Source organism: Dermacentor silvarum, chromosome 9 (assembly GCF_013339745.2).
Source record: "Dermacentor silvarum isolate Dsil-2018 chromosome 9, BIME_Dsil_1.4, whole genome shotgun sequence".
Lineage (NCBI taxonomy): Eukaryota > Metazoa > Arthropoda > Arachnida > Ixodida > Ixodidae > Dermacentor > Dermacentor silvarum.
Window position 1 is genome coordinate 93884879 of NC_051162.1, and position 16807 is coordinate 93901685.

Below are 16807 nucleotides of genomic sequence, written 5' to 3' on the forward strand. Positions count from 1 at the left end.
GTAAGCGACAAATTCTAGTCCAGTGCTTTCTCTCTGAACAATCAAAGTCTGGCAACCAGAGCATTGACGATGAGTAATGTGTTACGCATCAAGAGGCCCTACAACACTTTTTTCAACATGGCAAAGAAGCCTTACCAGATGCTATACAATGTTTTCTTGAGCACTTGACCAAAATACCCTTTCTACAAATACAGCAAAGAAACTAAAGGATCATTCTGAGGATTACTAGTGCACGAACAATCAATTTTAGAAAATCCTGTCCTAGGAAAAATCGGATGAGAAAGAGTAAGTATCAAAGACAACATTTACTCATTCTAGCTCTAGATTTCTAGACGAAGGGGATTAGTGATGTGATGCTCCTTCGTGCTCTCTACTTTACTAAAATTTTAAACTTTCACAGGGGTTTCTTATCATGAACTGCAATAGTATTCAAAGACAACATTTACTCATTCTAGCTCTAGATTTCTAGACGAAGGGGATTAGTGATGTGATGCTCCTTCGTGCTCTCTACTTTACTAAAATTTTAAACTTTCACAGGGGTTTCTTATCATGAACTGCAATTTTAGCAACTGATGAAACTGAGATAGCGAGTAAGGTTCTCAAAAAAGTGAGGACCCTTCCTATTAAAACTGCGAAATTTAGCACTGTACTCCACAATACCATGTCTCATAAAAATATGCCAGAACATGTGAACAATGCAATTAAACATTTCAACACACGCCACTGCTTGCATTGGTGTAGGCAGCTAAACAAGACTTCACAAATTCTTGCAAACACAAACACACACAGCGTTGGCTAAAACTGCGGTCTCTTCAATAAGCGCACGCAACTGGGCTTTCTCGTGACAATGCAAGTATGACCCAACAAATTGCAGCAATGTGTGTACAAGATCACTTCTGCATCGCTCTATTGCACAGATAAGCGACACAGAAAGTTTAGAATATCCTCTCTAACACAGGTGGCACTTGTGTACATGCTTGTAATCAGATTTCCTTATGAACGTGGAGCCTGAAGTCAAGGATTAGTGCACCAAAACTGGTTACGTGAGGCTGCACTTTTGATCGAACACTCTCGGCATTGATTTTGCAAGACAGAACGTTCTGCATTGCCAGGTATTCACCAGGTGTCAACAAAGAGCAATACTGCCACTGTTTTACTTTTTTTCCAATGATCATTCTGACAGAACTATCATTGTTGTGACGTCACTCTCCATGTCTGCAGTGTCCAAAACTTCACAAATGTAGTTGCCAATATGGCAGCGAGAAAGACCTGTGTAACCAGATTGTACATGTGGCACAAGCAATTTGCACATTTTCGAGTCTATGTGAGCACCGCTGACTGCTGCGGAATGTACTATGACACACATAAATAGACAGATTTTATCACTGGGATTCAACAACCAACAATCTTGTTTCCAGCTGTCATCAATTAAATATGTTGTTCAGGTCATGCATACCACAGGTCATGATTGCAGTAGCTTGCACCCATCACAATGTCACAAGAGCATGACTGAGTGGACAGCAGAATAAAATACTATACCCAAGTAGTGTCCTCCACTTCTTCCGAGCTGTGCATGACACACAGTTCCATGCCTTCCATCAATGCATTTGATGATGACAGCACTATGTGTTGTTCCTTTGAACTTTTCTTTCCTTTGCTATCTGTATTGCTCTTGTGTGATATTCATTCAGCGCACTCATCATTCCTAAGTCACGATTGTTGTGGCCACTCCTACAATGGAAGACCTGCCTTATCAAATTGTATGTGATGTATGTAGTCACTTCGAAGATTCTTGCGGTCGCCACTGGTTGATCCGGGATGCTCTGTGATCCTGCACCTGACCGTGACTTGGGCCGTTCAGTCTTACAGCCAGTAACCATGCTGTCACCGAGTTATGCTGCTTCTTCAGCGAACACAAGTTCACTATTGTCGTAGTGCCACCTTGAACAAAACGACTGGTGAACATGACAGTTGCAGACAGGCCAACAGGTGACGACGGTGATGCAAGTTTGCTCAATAAGGATACATTTTGTTTCACCATCACTACCTGTCAACCTGTGTACAACCATTATCCACCAACTGCCCTATGAAATGTGATGGTTGAACAGGCCACTAGCACTTGTGGGAAGTCTTCTTTTCAGCAAATCCAAGTACGGCACAATGTGTAGCCATCTGGAACAAGGCTGCAAAGGCGCATGCAGGACAACTTGTGTTCTGAGTTCCTGGGTTCAGTCTGGAAGCTGTTTGCCAACGGGCTCTGTAGGTTGTCTCCTGCACCTGTGATTAAAATGCGATGAGCACACTACAGCACTTTCATCCTAAATACATTAAATGTTGATCAAAATTCTGAAAGAAAATTGGTCGAGAAACTGTGCCTATTTTTTTTTCCCGGTTGCATGCTTGAGCAGGAAACAGGAACTCATTCCAAACTTGTATCCCAAACTGGAGCTAAGTCCAAAACTTGTGTGCAGACAAAACAAAAATGCACACACACAAAAAAAAAACAATGTGTGTGAGGTTTCCAGGTCCCAGCAGAATTTCTAGTAAAGCTGTTAGTGCAAATAGCATGCACCAAACCCCCTTAAACACCGAGCAATGGCACAGGCAAGCAATAAACAAAATTTTACACTTTTCTGCAGTACACCTAATTATTGCCAACACTCGTGACTTTGACGTCACATTACCCCCCTCGCTCCCCCATATCACTTCTGATTCTGAGCACGCCATGACTTCTGGTACTACACTGAAGCTCTCGACGGTGATAGATTTTTCGAAGCTCGATGTCACGCTGGTAGCAACAAATGGGATGAACAAGCATGCCTGCCATTTCTTTAACGATTATGGCGTGAGAGGACTATGTCACGAGAGGTAAAGGAAAAAGAAGTTACAGAAGGCTCCCTTTCAGGTCTCTGCACACTATGATCCTTAAAGGAATATGCTTAATACATGATTTGTGGGAACGTTCGGCTCACTTGCGTCCCCTGACGTTTGCTTCCCCACGCAATTCCTATGTCTCCTGATGTTCAGCTTTCCTGCAAGACACTTACGCAACAGTGGGAGCCAGTCATTGTTTTCCTTGCAGCCAAGAGCTTTCCAACCACGCAGGTACTGAGCATGCCTCGCTGTTTGAAATTTACATGGCAGGTCTCTCGAGCTGGTACGCTTCACGCTGGCAGTGCTGGTAGTGCTTCAAGTGTACCGAATGTGCTCTTAGTACTTAGAAGTACTCTGTTATGGACTAGTTGGTTTATGCTAAACAAGTAACATATACTGCACAAAATTCTAGAAAAAGAAACCTTTTTTTTTTTGTGCATTCCACGCAGTACGTTGCTTGCACTTGGTATTGCTCCCGCACATTTGGCCTTGACCGGAAATGCTAGTTACCCCAGCTAACTTGCTCAAACTCTGGTAGCAAGGCAACTAGTTAAGTAACTGCAGGAAACTTTAGTTACCTCCTGACTAATCCAAACCATCACCTTGCTGAACCATATTTAATTACCTGTTACAGTTAGGTATTTGTGTATGATGTGTGCTTGTGTACTATGTATGAATGGATCAATCCATGTATTGCCCCTGTCATCCAATGTAGCGTGCTTAGGCGTATGTCCAGGAAAACCACATCTCTCTCACTGCTGGATATCAAAGTGGGTGACCGAAAGTGTGGACGAGCCAGAATTCTCTTGGCTCACCTGTAAGCAGGTTCTAGAACTGGAATACGGCTAGGAGTTGGACTTCTCTCAGCCGGTCTTCCTGGAGACTGCATCGCACTGTTCAGCCATGCACAGGTTTGCAAAGAAGAATTGGAGACAGAAAAAGATCAATAGGTGAAATTACTTACATTCCGTGTTGTAGATTGTTTTGGTAATCTTCATTGTGCAAAAGGCACATAGAACTAAGGACAACAGGAAGATGGAAGCGGGAAGCACATGTCCTTACCTTCCATCTTCACATTGTCCTCATTTTATGCGCTTTTTCCAAAATGAACCGAAGCTAACACGCGCAGCTTGATACTATTCTCAACCGTACTGCAATCACCTGTAGAGCTCTTTCTCCATTTTCAATGATAAGCATAACATCAAGGTTGATTATTTGATTATTTAATTGACAGACTTTTTGATTAATTTATTGATTGACTGAAAAGTGCAACCTTTGCTCGCTGCACCCTTTCTACAGAACTGCAATAGAGTTAGGCATCCGGCACAGCAAGCAGCAGTGAACTCTTGTGCTCAGAGCAGTGATTAATTCAAACATTTGTACTTTTGCACTCAACTTGAGCGACGGAATGCAAAACGTGGCAAAGTGTGCTTCCAGGTTGGGTAGTGGTGCCAATTAGCACAGTAATCTCGTATTAAAGGGAAAGCGTTGAGCTGTTCCCTTATTGTGCATTGCTCCTTGAAGCCTACTTTTACGCTTTCACTCAATCCGTGAGCAATCACGTGATAAACGTCGCTAATATCTTTGTGTTGCTATGCGTGTGGCTACCTGCTGTGCATAGCATAGCACAAAAAGGTGGGCACCTTCTGTTCTTAGCATTTTCATGAGACCAAGACTTCTTGCTCAAGACTAAAGATGGTGAAAGCAGGCATCAAGCAGCGATGAGTCATGCGCAAGCAGATGAACCCTCTTTTTCGGTGTTGGAATTAAGGTGCTGATCGGTGCACCGTCTGCCAGTCGCTCGTGCATTGTACAATCGCAGATTGATAATTTGGACCTGCTTGATTGTTTTGACAGCTTCGCGGCACCACCAATGGCCACATAGACTTAATGTATAAGGACAACCGAAATTTCGGCCATCTTGCACAGTGCAGAGATTCAGACTCCGACTACAAGTGCAGCAGCATTTGTAGCATCATCTTGTGGTTGTGACTTGAACTACAGCACACAGAAGTATAATTTCAACGACTGAGTTCTACTTATCTGCTTCTGCAATGTTATTGGTAGCAACAATCATTTGCACACTGTTTATTTCTTTTTCCTTTTTTTCCTGCTTCCAAGTAAAATGATACAACACAAGAGCATTTCCAAGACATGGTCAAAGAAAGTGCCGCAAGACTGCACTAGCACCACAGCTGCTGCTGTCATCGATGTCACTGGTATTTTAGTCTTCCCCCAAACTGTAATACGTCTGTGAGTAGGTTAAAGCTCTTTGCTACCAGAGAACCTTGTGCCAGTGAGGACCTGCATCACTTGAGAGCCCCGAAGCAGTAATTTCATGTCTTACAAATTTTAAGCATAAATAACTGCTGTTTAAGAGAATGCTATTTGTTCCATTACGCTTACCTTACTTTGTGCACCTGTGATGACGAGCGATTTTCTTGTTTTTCTGTTAAGCCTGTAACAAAAAGAGAATGAATTCTTGGTGAGTGTATTAGTCCCTAAAAGCAAGATCAATGTCATGCTAATTAACTTAAAATTATTTAATTATTTATGTCACCGTCAGAGCCATCAGATACTAAAGAAGGGAGTGGTTAGAAAAGAGAAAAAGCAATAGGAACAATTACAGCAAGATGTGAGTGCTTCATAAAAAGGCTCCCAACTTTTACTATATTTAAGCTGTGATTAAATTACAAGTGCAACAGATTACAGTGTCATTTGTACACTGTGCTATAAAGGTTATAGACAGGTTATCGAAACGTTGGCCAGCCTTTCTGAGACACCTTATCCCTGTTTATAACTTACATACCACTGTGTGCTACCCCATCTGTCAGCCCCCTTTTTAATTTTGAGTGTCATTTGTAAGCACTTGTAACACGAAATTTTTCCAAGTTATGCAATGCTAGCTAATGCCTGACAAAAGAGTTCGTTATAATTAATAGTTATGACGTCTTCGCTAACATGGTTCCAACCTAAGAATGTTCACGACGGAAGGATTGGTAAAATAACCAAGTGGTAGAAGATTTCATGCCAAACTTATGCCGGTGGTCGATGTTATGCGAGAAATACTGAGGTCCAAGAATTATACATTCTGAAGTGCAAAATTTAGTATATAGAGTAGAACCTCATTGATATGATCCCATTTCATACGATTTCCTGGCGCAAATGTTCGCGATCGAGAACAAAAAAAAAAAACACTTCTTTTTGCCAGTTGATAGGTTCCTGGAAAACGTGAACTTTCGGATCTCAGCAATTAGAATGATCGATTTAGTCAAAATTCTTGGTTCTCTTCTTTTTTTTCCCCCCACAATTCCCCCCAATTTTTTTTTTTTTTGTGTGTGGGAGAATAGCAGGAAGAAATCTGACGTAAATGTTTAAAAAATCACACTTTTCGAGTGTGCTGTCGACAAAAATTGGGTAGAAATCGCGCAGCTGTTCATTGATGCAATGCTGCTATCTTTGCACCGTCGTAACGAGAAGAGATCTTCAGACAAATGCAGCACTGCATTTTGCCTTGCAAAACTAAAAGCAAAAGAAGCAAGCACATCGTAGATGAAAAATTGGCACTGTGATTTGTTAGCCACGTGCGCACAGGAAGTTCTCCTATCGGCTCACATGGATTTGAAGTGCTCAGTGCGTTTCCCACATTTTGACAGAGGTGACTGTGCGTTTCTATATCCCGGCGATGTTTGGCGATAACGGTAAGCTGCATCACGGGAACGCATTCCTTTCATTAACGCATCCAAAATGCAAAATTTTTTAATGCACCGATCAAAATGGTAGAGTAGCCATATCGAAAAATCAAAGGGAAAAGAATAAGCTTATTTGTGTGTGTACTCTCTCAAAAATTTCCACCCTCGAAAAATTCCTTGGGAGAACCCTGCCAAAGCCTAAATCCATCATGGAGCTTAACTCCCTGCAGGCATTTCAAAAAAAAAAAATTTTTTTTTTGAAGAGTGTTAACTTCCACCATAAGCCAGCATGACATCATTTGAGAAGTTGCATAAAGGATTACGGCATCTTGAGTTGATGGTGGCATATAGCATTTCTACATAACCTACAATTTTGCACTTTCTCGCCTCATTTTACTCTGCTGTTTTGATCTTACGTGGTATATATATTTCATGCTTTTTGCAGAATAAATCAACTGCTTGAAGTTCACGCTGTTTACAAATGCTTCTCCTGCCTTCATCCGTACTATTAGTATGCCCTTAATAAAATAAAGAAGAAATATAAGAAAGGAAGAGAATGTGGAATGACGGACACAATTTATCTCCATTTAAAAAAAAAAAACATGGAGCTTCATGTCTAACTCACCCGTTGGCCAATGTCGTGCACTCACTGGTACTTTTGAAGAGGAATGATGCTCCAATGAAGAACCCTTGAGAACGCAGAGAGCCATGGCCTGTGAACGCAAAGTGTTACACAAAAGCACTGATGAGCACCAACAGCACCACTTTATTAAGCTAACTGAACAAAATTTTAGGCAGTGTAAAAAAGCCTAGCTACAGATCTGCTGGTATAGAGCAACCTCGGTGCTAAATTTTACGTTTGAAATAAGAGTAGATGCGTCAGGAAAAGGTTGCAAAAGTAGACATTTTTGATACCAAAACTGAAAAAGAAAACACCACTGTTACACTCGACGGAAGTGACACATGACTGAGAAAATGCAGCTTCTCGGCACGACCCTCGAGATTAAAAGGCATTCGAAAAATCTCACAGACGACATATCCGCTAACCACCAGTTTCATGCGTCATCTGCATAGGCACTACTTGAAGTTTGATAATACGAAAATTAGGCAATTTCCACCCTTACATACATCAATAAATACATTAATTTTGTTTGCTTGAGCTGTCTCTATAGGTGCACTTTATAAAATTGCAATACCGTCAGCTTCCGTTACTTCGATCCTCATGGGACCGACGAAACTGGTAGAATTATCCAATGGGTTGAATTAAACAAAATGGAGAAAAAACACAGAAGCATGCCACTGATTCACTTGGCCGTCTTTGCCTTTAAAGTTAGCTTCGCTGCAATACAGCCATGACGTGCAGTACAGCATACCAAGCAAGGAAAGGTGCCACTGTTGCGGGACATAGCACGTGTTCCTCAGTTTACACAAACACGCGCTGTCTCTGGTTACAGTACGAGCATCAAGACGCCTAATAAGGTTAATGACAGGCCTTCGGAGTTTTACATATAACCCTGCTATTTTGTTGGCTTTAAACGTTCGCTTGAACTTGTTTTTTTTTTCCATCTTACCGCCTTCTTTTCCGTTTGCTTTCTCAATACACAGATGGTTTTTCTCTGCTTCTCAGTGCACGAAGCGTGCGCGCGTGTATGATTAAAGAACAAATATAATGTACATACGCACATAGAATGTATATAACGCTCATTTAATCAAGTATTGCAACACATCTGAAACTGACCAATCGAGTTTGAATTATCCGGCAAAGGCCAATTTTGAGATCGAAATAACGGAAGTTCGGGCCCATAAAAAAGTATGGGCGCTGGCCAGGATCTTTCATCGGGATCAAATTAGCCATAAAATCGAATTAACCACATTTGAATTAACAAAAGTCTGCTGTATCATCCACTTCGTACAGTCGGTAGATTTGAAACTTTTCCTCTATATGCAACACACTTCATCAAATTCTGCACAGTGGATACTGAGCAAAAAGGTTCCTCCGTTCCCATGCATTTAGACAGGAGCTCCTGAGGTAAAGCTTCCTCTTAAAGTAACACTACAGTCAAACCTCGATATAACGAAGCTGTTTATACTAGCAGAGAAAAACTTAGTTATAATGAGGTTTCGTTAATTCAGTATAACTAAGATGGGTAAATAAAAATAGTTCGTTACATCGTGAATTTCGTTATATCGAGGTTTGTTTTATCGAGGTTTGACTGTATAGTGGAATCTGCAATAGCAAAATGGCCAGTCTTGCAATGAAAGGAGGGGGCCTGCCAAGCAAGGGGAAAAAAAAAAAAGGCTGGTGGTGGCACCACCCCTAAGTATGCTCAACAACACGATGTGATGCCACTGGTGTAGACAGAACTTACTCAGCTCTACTTAACTTCTTATCGGTAAAGAATGACTGCATTGTGCTATATAACGTTTCAAGAACTTTTCCTGTGCTGAAAAGTGAAGATGGTTAAAACTCATTTGCATAAGACTGATGTACCAGTGCCAATATTTCGTCACAAAATTTTAAAACGGCCCCCGACTGGTAGCGAAACAATGGGGGGTATGTAGCAATGCAAAATGTTCGCGAGAAACCAATGGAGGCGCCGCGAGCTTCGGGTCAACGACACCATTGAGGACTAGTGACTGGCCAATTTAATGCCATGGCATTAAAGGAACGCTACACATAAAATTTCAGCTGCATTTGCAAGTAACCCTTCTACAATACCAAATAAGCCACTCCTACCCTGAGTAGAGGTTTGAAAAGCCAGAAAAGCAATAAGAACAAAAAGCTGTGCAGAAATCATTGAGAATCATTGAGGACTAGTGACTGGACAATTTAATGCCATGGCATTAAAGGAACGCTACAGATAAAATTTCAGCTGTATTTGCAAGTTACCCTTCTACAATACCAAATAAGCCACTCCTATCCTGAGTAGAGGCTTGAAAAGTCAGAAAAGCAATAAAAAAAAGCTGTGCAGAAATCATTGACATTGATTGTCAATGAATGAAACAAATGAATGAGTAAGCGAAATAAAAAAAGTACGAGCAAGCAAACAAATGAACATTTTCCTTGCCAAGTCCAACCTTCAACCAACCATGAAAATGGCCAAAAATGCCAAAAAGCTATTCGCTTTAAAACAGGTGGTGACACTGCCTTGAAGTTCCTGCAGAAGCACACTGTGACATCATGGCTTTTGATGGCGTCTACTAAGGCCTAGTTAATTGTTGAAAGGGCCCCTAAACCACCCAGAAGTCGAAATTTAGTTGTGGTGTTGCAGTTGTGCACGAGTCTACAACGAACACATAGCCGCGAGAATTTTTCGAAATGGTGGCGTAATACCGGAGTTACACGCGTTTGATGATCGAAAAACGGCCCTCGCTCGTTTCGCTCTTTCCTTCGCTACTCTCCTCGTCAGCTGGTCTCTCCTCCTCGCCGAGTGCTGCTCCAAATGTCACGTGACATACGTCACCGCCAACGCGCTTCTCAAAACACTACTTACTTCCAGTTAAGGCACATTCACGCTAGCGGCAAATATACCAATGGCAAACCGCCCTCCCGTGCACTAGAACGTCTGCCGCACGAGAGGTGTCCAAAGTAGACAGTAGCTGTGCGTCTCCGCCACCGGCGACGAAAACATCAGCTGGAGCTTCTGTCCCAAGCAAAATAATCTTCCCTAGATAAAGTGATGCGTAAATTGTACATTTTATGAAGAACGATATCCCCTGTAAACATGAACTCGAGAGCTCTGATACTTGTCAAGATCAGCTGCCATGCACGGCTACCGACGGAAGATGACCGGCTCAGCTGTGCTCGCATCGCAGCTGACGGCATCGCTAATATAAACGTGTTTTCTTCTTCGTGTACAATTATTGCAAAGAGCGATAACAACGGTAAGAAAATATTGCGGCTTGTGAGCGTTGGTAATTCATTCCGAAGCGCCGTCCATTTTAGCTTTGAAATGAGCCAGAAAAGGCCTAGCGACGATATTGGTGCCGTCGAGCAATCTGCGGTGGTAGCGGTGGGGCTACTGCACAAATGGGTCCTGGTCTCATCCTCTCTACGGCAAGGAAATCTCGCCGTTCACGAGGAAAACCGCCATCGAACGGAGGCCCGCGAATGGCAAAAGGCATGCGGCGAGTTACCGTGCCGGTAATGGGGACGTGGACTCGGCACTTCTCGGCTACCCGCTGTTGCTGCGGTGCCGGCCCTTGTTCATGTGAAGCGTGCCGCTATAGACCCTGTGTTGAGCTCGTCTAGAAAGGCCAACACTGTCACACTCTGTTCGCGCAGCTAATCAGACCGCTAAGCACGACTGTGTTGGAACGCGAGCGATTGGGCACTTGCGTTGCGGGCTGCAATTACCGATTCGCAAGGGCGCACAAGCGAGCAACATGACAAGGAAGAGCAGGAAGCGCGCGTACGTGCTAGCAGACAAACCGGAAGTCGTAGGTTTTTGTTCGACCAATGGGCATCGTCCCCAACGCTGACATCACCAGATTCACCCCGCTGACATCGTGACGACCGCTGGGGATACCGGAAAGGCCAGGAGAGGAGGACGGCATTGTTTTTTTGATTTTGTGGCGCGCCTGCGGCGCGTAGCGCTGCAGCGTTTGGCATTGTTAATCCTGACGGCATTCTGAACTTGATGCGCATGTTTACTTGAAATGTTAAAAAAATATCTGAGGTGGTTTCGGGCCCTTTAACGGTAAAAATGGACTAATTTGTGCTCTAAAGGAGATAAAGATTGAACTTGGCAAGTTTCGCAAACTTTTACTTGGCAAGGTAAACTTGAAGGCGAACTTGAACTTGGCAAGGTTCGCATATGAAAAAATTCTTTGAAATTCGTGACGTCACACTGACATACCAGCGCTGGGGTTTCGGCACGAAATTTAAAAAATTGAACTTTGACCTTGATTTTCCCTTCTAACAATCAACCTATTGTTGTGAAATCAACGAAAATTGAGTTTTCTAAGAATACTTTAATCAAAGCTGATTTAGTGTTTTTCTTAAGTGCACCTTTAAAACATATTGTGAAACATGAAAGGTTCTTTTGTGCACACTTTCAGAGTACAGCATAGCTTTCCTCACCTTGAGCCTCCTAGTGCTGGCTGGGTGAGGCTTCGAGGTCTTTGACTGCTGCTCTGCCGTTGATCGAGGTTCCAGTTGCTCCAGGCAGCGACCTGCCTGACGTCGTATGCTCTCCACCGAATCCTCGGCTGCAGTTTACGAAAATGGCAATGTAGTGTTGCAAATGGATCAGAAAGTGGTTGCAAAGGTGTCCGTGTGGTGTTGTCCCACGCCGCACACATACACACACACACACTCTTCCTCACCAGCCAGTCGGTGCAGGTGTTGCAACAGCTGCCACTGCGCTAGTAGTCTACTGTCCTGGACATGGGCGCAGAGATGCACAAACATGAGTCGACTGCGACAGCTCCGCCCTTCCGCCAAGTCTGCACACAGACAAGACAATGACGACAACAAGACCTTATTAACTGTCAAGGAACCACAGGGTAGGTTGTGAGGGAAAACGTAAGGCATGCTTTGATGACTAGTTCTCTCGAACAAAATTTTGTTTTTTCATTATGCTACAGGACTTCATGTCGGTTTCAGACAGGCACAAAACACATATAATACACCTGTTTTATTTATTCTTGAGTTCAAACAGATATTTAAAATTCGTATGGAGCACATACAGCACAATTCGGCTTGTTCAGGTGTTCAGAAGAGGTGCACATTACTTGCACGACAGATCACAATGTCCAGGAATCTGATCAAAAGACTCAGTAACCAACTTTCGAATTAGTCACGTTACGGCACATTCTGCAGCTATGAAACTGAGGTAAAGTTGTAGCAAAGTTATGTATACTTAACTGAAGTCCTAAGATTAGTATCATACCACTTTCGAAATATCCATCAATAAAACTTGCAGCAAAATACATTGGTATTCTTTTTTTTTTTCGTTTCTGGATTACCAGCAATTACTTTTGTGAGCTTTTTGTCACACATACACTTATATTTCAAATGATAAAATTTGCACGCAGGCTGCTTTATCTCTACTCTCTATGGAACTAGGTGTCCTACACGGTCCAAAATTTCATAGCAAGTTGTCCATTAACCCCTTAACTGCCGCGACAAATTTTGAAAAATTTTGTCGAAGTATGGAGTTTTTTTTTTTTTAGACCTGCATATTTTGCGCCAATTCTTCTCTAAAAGAATACGATATCAGGAATGCCTATTACATTTTTACTGGTCTTGTTGAAAAAAATATCAGAAGACATTATGCATGATTTATTTGTCAAAATTACAAGAAACTGCACATGCTATACAAATGCGCAAAAACTGCAGAAATTTCACGACAGGTTAACTCGTCATCGGCTCCAGAGGACGTTCGTTGTGACGATGAGTTACCTCGTAATCGGCAGTTAAGGAGTGAACGACGCACCTCGAGTAATGTCTGTGAGGAGTTGCTCTCGACCGCTGGTGCCGCACCGCAGGAAAGCCACCAGACTCTGGACAGCGGCCAGTCGACATGGTAGCGGTCCCTGTGTAGTCCCATCCGAGTCATGCCCACTATGCCCCATTTCACACATAACAGGCAACGCTGCAGAAGCTATGCAAAATGTCTGGTCATAGGAGTCTCACTCCACGCATTTTGCAGAGCAGTTGTTTTTGAAACTGCGACGCTTCCTACGGAATCGCTAACTGCATTTGTTCGATTATGAGGCAGTAATGATTATAAGGGGGGGGGGGGGGGGGGGTGCAGTTGAGGGACCCGAAAAAAGAACTTAAGCAAGCACACTAATATAAGGCGATATAGAGTAGCCAATGGATTATTCAGACTAGGCGAGGATTGCCAGAAATACCGGTGTAGGTCATACGCGAATTTCGCCTTGAGGTATGACTTCACGACGGTGCGAATTTCACCTTATGGTGTGCCTTTACGGCAGCACGCACGACACTGCCGTGAAGTCACACCTCAAGGCAAAATTTCCTATAACCCGCACCCTGCGTTTACTGTTACATTTTTCGAATTCTCAGTGCAGGTTATAAGCGCAAAAGTAGGGTACTGCCTGACCTGCCAAGGTTTATTAGTTGCTAGAACTTGCGATGCTGTCTAAATGTGCCACTGCTGCTGCCATGTTGAAACAGTAACTGAATCTAATCAGCCTCGCATTAAGGCCGGGGGGTGACTTCAAGCCCAAAGATTTTGGGGAAAAAAAACCTCCCCTTATATTCGAATAAATACAGTACTTCACATATTACAGCAACGACTTGTGAAGGAACAGTTACGTCAAATCACATATTATACGTGCACCTTTGTGCTTCCAGTATGTGATGTACTACTATGTTTTGGCCGCATGCACAAGCGGTACAGTATGGTTGCTGGTTGCAGAAATGTGTAACTGCTTGTTTGGTGGTAAATGGGCTCAGCTCTGCAACGTTTGTGGAGCTTAGATAGCAATGCCGCTGGGGCGACAGCCTATCAACCAGGCACCAGGACAAGCGACACCGGTGAGCAGAGAAGTGCAAGAGTAATTATAAAAGCGAATGGTGCGCTTACTATTCAGCGTATGGCACAACTCATTCATCTATCGGTTTTCAATGGCCAGAGTGGTTATCTCTTTACGCTCTAAAGAAACCTGGGCCTAAGCATGTGCCGACAATAAGAGTGCCCCAACACAACCCCACACCCACTAAAGGAGTGGCCGTGTCAGTCTGTGCATTTTCGACAAAGGCTATACACGAGCACACTGATTACTCTAGAATCTACGGTGGGACATGCAAAATTAACAGACAGACTTGACCTGAAAATTTAGATTAGAAAACCTAAGCGCTTGACAGCGCATGACAACCGTTGACAGCCCAAAACTGGGTTAGCTGTGTCCATCCACCCGGTTCAGTTTCGCTGCGACTTTCGCACTTGAGGACTTATCCATCTATAGTGTGTTTGTTATACGATACAAATACCACATGTAATATTTTACTGCGACAGCACTTAGGTCGTCACCCCACGCCATCGTTGTTCTCATCATCCTGGACGTGTCATAGACGATGACTTCATGCCACTGTCGTAGTTATATTGTAACCAACAGTTACAACGGCCGTTTCTCAGAAAACTAATTTATTCTGGGTGAACCTATGCCCGTGAACTCAAGAGACTCGACACTCAACAAAACCGCCTTCAAGCATCGCTTCTTCGAACGTCGTTCTCCTCTTGATCACCTCCTGTCACGTGCCATTCATCCGATTCTCAAGCACGAGCCGCCATCAGCCCATGATGTTGGCACATGCGGCGCAGCATTGCCTTGCGGTGCCTTTCTTGACGCTTGTGGTGTAGTGGTTCTTTGGGACACAGCTAGTATGCGGCGGGCGTCTTTTCATTCTCGTTTATGCTGGCAGCAATATCATCAATGTGCCATCACGCTGTTGTTGACACCACCATCATGTCTCCGACTGCTGTTGTTGTCGCCTTGTCGTTGTACAATTAAACCTCAATATTACGAAATTCAAAATAAAATCCTTTATATATTGTAGTATAACCTTTTTAAACTTCTTGTCCATAGAACACAATGTAATTAGAACCTTAATATAACAAAGCGTGTTTACACACGATTTCAATATAAAGCTATTTCACTGCCACTGCAAAGGAATACCGAAGCAATAAATGAAAACTGCCGCTGACGCAGATGGTCAAATCACAGGTGGCTGCTTGCGAACACACCTCTCAAATCGCGCGCCCTGCGACAGTAAACGGCCACCAAACCCCTCTCGTCGTCATGTTCTGTATAAAGTCCAAGTGCAATAAAATCCTATAGCACTCCACCGGCTAACGCTCCGGTGGCGAGGGAAAGAGCGCAAGGGAACAATGGTGGCTTGATGCGCACCATTTTCCCATGCAAAAGGGGGAGGGGGTTAAGCTCGCATAACATGATTAAGCGAATGCTAGAGGGGTGTGGGGAGTGGGGGGCAAGTGAGCGCACATCTCCACTTGTAGCCCGGCGGCGGCTGCACATGGCCATGCGGGCGCGTCCCTATCTCAGAGGTAATCTGCAGCAGGTGCTAAGTCCACGTGAGCCAAGATGGCCGTGGCTTCATGTGCACTGTCTTCCTGCGTGCTTAGTGCCAGAGGTCGCATAACCTCGAGTTTCGAAGACACGTTGAAGCGAGAAGCAGACAACACATTCAGTCCCACCTGTCAGTACTTTTCATGATAGTGTTGTCCCATTGCGGGCGACAATATCAGCTGCAATGGTGGACTGATACGAATGCGTCACAGGATTCGCTTCACACTGCCGATGTGAAGATATCGTCGACACGGCATGAAACCGTATCTTTCATTGCCAACTCTCAAATTAAAAATAGTGACCTTTTCTTTGATTAAAAACTTGTTTTTCAGATTGCACGATTATTTAGAATTTTATGGCAGCCCCACACGTGTAAGAAAAATCTGTAGGCAACTATACTCATTTGCCTAAAATGTCAAATTACAACATAAATAAAATGTCATATAACCTGCTTTTGTTATATCAAGGTTTAATTCGCATATGCTGCTGGGGGAGCTTCCACAAGATTGCAGAGATTTTGCACAAAATAACTGTCAGCGAGAGTCAGAGGGGTAGCTAGCGTCGCAGTAAATGAGTTCATAGCTGACAAAGTCACTGAAGTCTGGGGTCTTTCTTTTGTTTCACGTTACGTCCCATTTTTCCTAAAACATGTGGGAATCCTCGGGTCCCATAACCGCCGCATGGGAAAGCAAACGTCGTGTCAAGCGCATGCGTGCCAGGGAGAGTTGGAAGAGGGAAAACTTTCCTTCCGCGGGCGGCGCGCGGGAATCGCAAGCACTATCAGCGCCACCGGGTGGGTCACGTGAGATCCCGCTGATATCGCCCGGGGCTCTTTGGTCTCCAGCAAGCGGCGACGGTGGAAGTATCCGCCGTCGCTCCCGTATTCCCGCACGTGGTTAGTCAACCGCGTTCTTGCCGCGGCAAACGCCGCGACCCCCCCATATTCCCCAGTTGGTAAGTCGGAAGCCCTTCTTTACCTAGTGTATTATTCTCTTCGAGGGAACCCTCAGCGATGTCAACTATAGCTAGCTGGCCTGCTCGAAGTGTTAGTTGCAGTCGTAATGATTGGTTTCCGAGTGTACAGGTGGTTGTCGTCTATTGTTTCCTCGAGCTTGTACCGGACCGCAGTTGATGTGCAGGCATGCGCCAACCGCGGGGCTCGGTGTGTCGAGGCAGAG

General features: G+C 43.9%; 1 protein-coding gene across 1 annotated transcript in view; it reads right to left on the reverse strand.

Annotated features, from left to right (window-relative positions):
- Positions 1-434: 434 nt before the first annotated feature.
- LOC119463358 (serine/threonine-protein phosphatase 4 regulatory subunit 4) overlaps positions 435-16807 on the reverse strand; it is a 48833-nt gene continuing 32460 nt past the window's right edge. Inside the window, exons 13-19 of the mRNA XM_037724172.2 lie at positions 13007-13106; positions 11895-12014; positions 11650-11777; positions 7192-7279; positions 5281-5332; positions 3690-3767; positions 435-2277 (exon numbers count right to left, since the gene is read on the reverse strand). Of these exons, the coding sequence (XP_037580100.1) occupies positions 2229-2277; positions 3690-3767; positions 5281-5332; positions 7192-7279; positions 11650-11777; positions 11895-12014; positions 13007-13106 (615 nt within the window). The 3' untranslated portion in view covers positions 435-2228. The remainder of the gene's footprint in view (positions 2278-3689; positions 3768-5280; positions 5333-7191; positions 7280-11649; positions 11778-11894; positions 12015-13006; positions 13107-16807) is intronic.